General features: G+C 35.2%; 2 protein-coding genes across 3 annotated transcripts in view; both read left to right on the top strand.

Annotated features, from left to right (window-relative positions):
* The window catches only part of LOC107752725 (pleckstrin homology domain-containing family H member 1), a 49491-nt gene extending 43543 nt beyond the window's left edge, over positions 1-5948 (top strand). Inside the window, exons 29-31 of the mRNA XM_016568751.1 lie at positions 675-821; positions 1257-1476; positions 5693-5948. Of these exons, the coding sequence (XP_016424237.1) occupies positions 675-821; positions 1257-1439 (330 nt within the window). The 3' untranslated portion in view covers positions 1440-1476; positions 5693-5948. The remainder of the gene's footprint in view (positions 1-674; positions 822-1256; positions 1477-5692) is intronic.
* Positions 5184-6000, top strand: part of LOC107752726 (mitochondrial 2-oxodicarboxylate carrier) — a 106044-nt gene continuing 105227 nt past the window's right edge. For both annotated transcript variants that reach the window (XM_016568753.1, XM_016568752.1), the window contains exons 1-2: positions 5184-5426; positions 5636-5717. In XM_016568753.1, coding sequence (XP_016424239.1) covers positions 5651-5717 — 67 coding nt within the window. In that variant the 5' untranslated portion in view covers positions 5184-5426; positions 5636-5650. The remainder of the gene's footprint in view (positions 5427-5635; positions 5718-6000) is intronic.

Genomic DNA, 6000 nt, shown 5'->3' with positions numbered 1-6000 from the left:
ACTCTGGCGGCACGGGAGTCCCTCTACGCACCCTTCCTGGACCCACGAGGACACCAGCGTGCATGCACGGGGAAGAGACCGGTCTCCCGAGGAGAGGCGCGCTCGGCATTTAAACAGCGGCGGTGATGAGGCTCCATTCGGTTCAGGTGTGCCCCATCACACGCCACCAGCCCTGGCTATTTCAGCGCCCCTCCTCTCTCACGCACCCACTCCTGTCGGGAGCCTGGCGAAGGGCGGCGATTAAGGGACGGAGTGATGATGATAATTAGGGGGAGGCAGCCGACTCGTCACAGTACTTATTGTGTAATTAATGTGATTGTCATTACTCCAGTATTTAGTGTCGCATGATTCTTCAGAAATAATTCTAATACGCTGATTTGCTACTCAAGAAACATTTCTTCTTATTATTATTATGATGTTGGAAACAGTTGAGATGCTTAATATTTTTGTGGAAACCATAATACATTTCTTCAGGATTCGTTAATGAACAGAAAGTTCAAAAGAACAACATTTATTTGAAATTTTCTAACGATATTAAAGTCTATGCTGTTACATTTGCTTGATAAATTTAATACATCTTTGGTGAATAAAAGTATTAATTTCTTGCAAAAAAATTGTAGTGTTTATATTTGTTTTTGTAAATATCTCAATTTGTGTGCTCTGCTTTTCTTCAGCACCCGTTAGTCACATATCCACACCAGTCAGTGATCACCTTCGGAGGCTGCAAGGAAGATTTCATGCTAGTGGTCAGCCAGATTAAAGAGCAGGCTTTGGGCAAGAAGACTGTGGATAAACTTTTATTTGCAATGGCTAAACCAAAGGTAAGACCTGCTAAGTCACAAAAGGTAAAACACAGTTTAACCGCATTTCCAAATGAAGACAGTAAAGACGGAATTCTGATGTGGTGCTTTTAGCATTAAATTTTATGACCCATCTTAAAAATCTGATCTGAAGTGTGTGGGGGTGAAATCAGAACTTTAAAACAGCTTAAAACCTGAGTTGAACTCCTGCACCCCCCTTTGAAACCACTATCTGAAAGACATCCAATGATAAAAACAGGTTTTTCAATGAGAGTTTCACTCATACAGGATTACTTGATACAGGAAGTGCTAATGAGCTCGTATATCTGTGGTTTGTTGTGTCTTTTTTGGCCTGATACAGTAAGAGCAAGTTTAATGTTGAAATATTCATCTACTAAAGACCTCCATGTTCACTGTCTCTCTCTCTCTCTCTCTCTCTCTCTTTCATTGCTGTAGATCCTGGAACTGACGCTCCTCATAGCTAATTATATTAACTACTGGACCTCCAACTTACCAGGGGCCGGAAACCAGACTCAAGGCTCAGCGCTGGGGCCTCAAGGAGACAGGAAGCTCTGGGACATTGACAGCCGACACTTCCCCTCAATGACATACACCACCAAAGGCCCCACTCTCCTTTAAAACCTCAGTCTCCAGGTGGCTGGATACATCACATGGTCTGCAAACAAATATTAACACATTTTAGGAAATGTTTAGATCATTTACTTTGGGAAACAATTCAAAGATTTTGTGTTTGAAGTTTCAGACCATAAACTGCACAAGTTATTTATTGTGCAAAACAGACACCACTTGCACACTGTTCGTAGTCCAAATACAAACAATAAACGCATCGCAAAGTGGGTTTTTAAATGGAAACTCATAGAAACCCACCCTGAGAAGATCACCCACAAAGTCAGAGCAGATCCAAGAGTATTTCATTCTTGAATGCTAAAAAGTTTGGCGTTCATTTTTAAGGAATTCGAGCTTTTAAACTGGACGTCCAGTTAAAAGCACGGTTTGACTTTTTCATTTGTGCATAACATGATTTTATTTCTGTCTATTTGAATTTTTAAATGTTTAGTTAGTTAAAGGTTTTTTTGTGTAACGGTACATTAATTAATGGTACCATCAGTCAATTGAAGTTTATACAGTGAATATCAGAATGTGTAGAAACATTACACAGATCATCTCTAATACACATTTAGCGGAAACTAGCTAACCAGTATATAAAGGACAGTCTTATGTGGTACATGACTCAAGAGCAGTCTATTGTCTAGTGGTAGTGTAACAGGGTTAATGAATTCTTCTCATCTATCCAAGCAGGAAGTGACATGAAAATGTCATCAGCACTATGTGAAGTTATCGAGTTTGGGTTAAAAGTTTTTCTCATTTGTTCTGTGCCATTTTCCATAGTACTACCAAACATAATGCTTAATCTGAGCCAAACTGTTCATGTAGTGACAAGTTTTATGTTATACAGTAGTTGTAGAAAGGCACACATTAAGTTACTTCATATTTGCTCGCTAGCCATAGCATTGCCTCTTGTATAAAGAAAAAAAAAGAACACAGCCACACATTTCTCAACATGACGTTAATATGTGCAGGATCATATATTTTCGTGAAGTTTGTAGCTTGAGAATGGCCATAGTTATACTGATATTATTATGACGTAATTTTTTATTAGATTTTTTAAAAAACATTAGGTCTTAGCATATTTACCATAAAGTGCATGTTTTCAACCATAGAAAATTTTAAACTTTTTTTTCTCTATTATTCATAAAACTTAAGAATAAATACAAGTATAGTCTACTTTGTTCAATAAAATAAAAATTGTAAATAATTATCAAGTGTTTCAGAAACTGATAATTGATAATAAGTAGGTAAAGACACACACTGTACCAATAATATGGCAGATTTTGAAAGATTGGAGGATGTACGGATGAGTTTTGAAAAAGAGCTGTAATATAATGACTTGAATTATTCTATGAATCAAACCACTGTCTCTGTATTTTGAATATTTATTTTGTCGTTTTTTTTAAACTTTGCTTTTTTTAGTCTAACCAATTTGTGTTTAATCAGTTCTTTTCTAGAAACCTTGAAGCATTTCAAGTGGCTTAGAAATAGTGTCACTTTTGTAATTGTTAAAATCCAAGCCTAAAAATGTGGTAAAACAGACATTCAGAGGTGATGCTGTGAGAGCTTCACATTTTATGTGCATATAAAGGTTGTTGCAAATAAAGAATGAATTGTTTTGGTGTTTCCTTTTTGATTCATTTTTGCATTTAATTTCAAGGATTTGTTGACATTATATTACCTTTATGCACAGTTTGACTATTGTTAAACTCTTCATGTTCATCTATGTGTAATACTTCTCTATTCCATTATATTATCAAGAAGTCATTTTCTTTTAGGCTTTCTGTGTGCCCTTAGCAATCATAGTAAAGTCTCATACAAATTTACAGAACAGTTTGTTTAGAATTACTTGTTCTTATATTGCAAAAAAAAAAAAAAAGATGAATAACTGAAAAAGTTGACAGATTTGCTGGCCACCGTGTAGTTTATAGACGGGGTGGGGTTTTGTCTGCTCTCTCACTCCAGGCAGGTCAAAGTGCTAATGGCATTTCCCTGCCAATAGCTTGCTATAAATTCACAATTCGAAAATTAAACGGGGAAAAAATGTGTATGTTCGAAGCTAATACGGTAATACGCTCATTACTCGGCCAAGACTCTCTCTAAGCAAGTTGTAACATTGAATTAGGGAAAGCCTGCTTTTCATTGTTGCCTTCTGCAAAGGAAGAAAAAAAGCTGTGGCTCACTATATGATTTGAAGGATTCCCAGACACATTTTAAATGACAGCATTTAGTTTATGAGTTTATTAACCTCAGAGTTCTGTTTTAAAACTCTTAAGAATTTGAGCATCAGAAACAAAATACAATGACATATCTGCATGTCATCTACAGATTTCTTATTCATTACATTTTCTTTAACAGTCAAGGCTTGAATTTTTTTAAGGTATGTATTTATTTATTTTAGATATAGATCTATATTAATTATATATGTATATATACACACACACACGTGTACGTGTGTGTATATATGTATATACGTGACCCTGGACCACAAAAGCAGTCTTAAGTCACTGGGGTATATTTGTAGCAATAGCCAAAAATACACTGTATGGGTCAAAATTATTGATTTTTCTTTTATGCCAAAAATCATTAGGATATTAAGTAAAGATCATGTTCCATGAAGATATTTTGTAAATTTCCTACTGTAAATATATTAAAACTTAATTTTTGATTAGTAATATGCATTGCTAAGAATTCATTTGGACAACTTTAAAGGCGATTTTCTCAATAGTTTGATTTTTTTGCACCCTCAGATTCCAGATTTTTTTTTGTGGTCCAGGGTCACGTGTGTGTGTGTGTGTGTGTATATATATATATATATATATATAAACTAACTTCATTGTTTTATTCACATTCACGTTTTTTTTTAATCCACTATTTATCACCATCTATTTTTTTCCACTATCTGACCCAGCATAATTATATATATATATATATATATATTACCCCAGTGTACTTCATGAAGTTAGTTGAAAGAATGACCAGAGTGTTTTGATGAAAAAGAGCAGGTGTGTCCAAACTTTTGACTGGTAATGTACAGCTGGTGCTTAAAAAGTTTTAGGCCTATTTAGCCTACATTGTATTAGATTGTAGAAAAAGCCAATCTCAGTGCTTGGACATAGTCAGGACAATAAGTCATAGTACAGTCACTACATTATAACTATTTTTGCACCTAAATTTATAACTTATTCTGGCTTTCATTTGTGAAATGATGGAACATTTAGCTTGAAGATTAAGACCAACTTAGAACAATTTATAATGACTTTATTTATTTAAAATACAAGTGTTTTAAATAAGTATTTAAGTAAAAGTATTTAGACACTTAAGTCACAGTTAACGTATGAAATAAAATGCATGAATATGATTACATAAAATATCCAACAAGTTAGCACTTATGTTTAAGTGTATAAACATCACAAGCCTAAAAAAAAAAAAAATTAGGTTTTAATTTAAAAGACAAAACATGAAATAAAATGTTAAAACTTAAGACAAACGTATTTTGGTTATCTGCTAGGAAACTTGAAGCTAACTGAGACTTCAAAACAAGTTAGCCTATAGTCTTAAGGAAATGTTTGGTAAATTATTAAAATAACTGAAAAATGGCCCAGGAAAAAAAGTTATTTTGAGAGGAGCTTTAGCAATGTGTTTGCAGATGCAACTTGTTTTGGTATTTTGTTATCCGTGACATGTTTCAGTGTGAATAGCCTACATCTAGGGCCACAGTAAATAAGCAAATTTTTTTTTTTATTAGCGTATTATTTGTATTATATCACATAATTCGTTCGCATTCGACCTCTTACAGTGTCCTCATTGAACTTTGACTGAATCAGAGTTACAGTTAAAATTAACCTGCATTGCCCAAGAGCGCGCTCATACACTGAATCCCTTCATTTATGCTCGCGCCAGGACGCCGCGTGTCAGGCCAGCTTCGGACTTCCGCTGTTTCTCCGCAAAGCGAGGAACTACAATAAACAAACTGTACTGAAACCCCAAACTGAAGTAAGGTCTAAACACCTGCAGTCCTCAGCACTTTATAATGCGGCTTATGACCACCTTAAAATAATAACAGACTACTCTAGGCCTATTCATTATCGACTCATTTTATTTCCTCGAGACCGTAAATAATAATACACTAAAATACGTTTGAAATAACAAAGAGGTTTAAAACATGGCAACGCTGCTATAACTGTTTGTTTTCCTCAACACAGGCCCAGAATCAGAAAATGACATCTAAAAAGCAGAGTTTACTGAGAGAAGCGTCTCATCAGATCATAGCGGGCGGGTCTGCAGGTAAGTTAAGACGCGCTTCTAGTTTCTATTTCACAATCCACAAACTTTGTTTACCAACTCGTAAAGTGTCGCATTCAACACCCGTTAGCAGACACTCACAACCGCGTTGAAGTCCGTGAAGTACCTTTTGTCGGTTTTTTTGTAGTACATGCTGTTTACATGAAATAAATATGTTTAGTAGTAAGTAATAATTTTAAAGTCGATAGATGCCAGAGACATAAACCGGATGTCTGTCTTGAGAGGTACGCGGGATACACGCGCACTTCAGTTAGTTCCGTTTACA

Source organism: Sinocyclocheilus rhinocerous, unplaced genomic scaffold (assembly GCF_001515625.1).
Source record: "Sinocyclocheilus rhinocerous isolate Xijiao unplaced genomic scaffold, SAMN03320098_v1.1 scaffold61, whole genome shotgun sequence".
In the NCBI taxonomy this organism is placed as follows: Eukaryota; Metazoa; Chordata; class Actinopteri; order Cypriniformes; family Cyprinidae; genus Sinocyclocheilus; species Sinocyclocheilus rhinocerous.
Note: the sequence above shows the minus strand (reverse complement) of the source record. Positions and strands in the feature narration are given on the sequence as shown.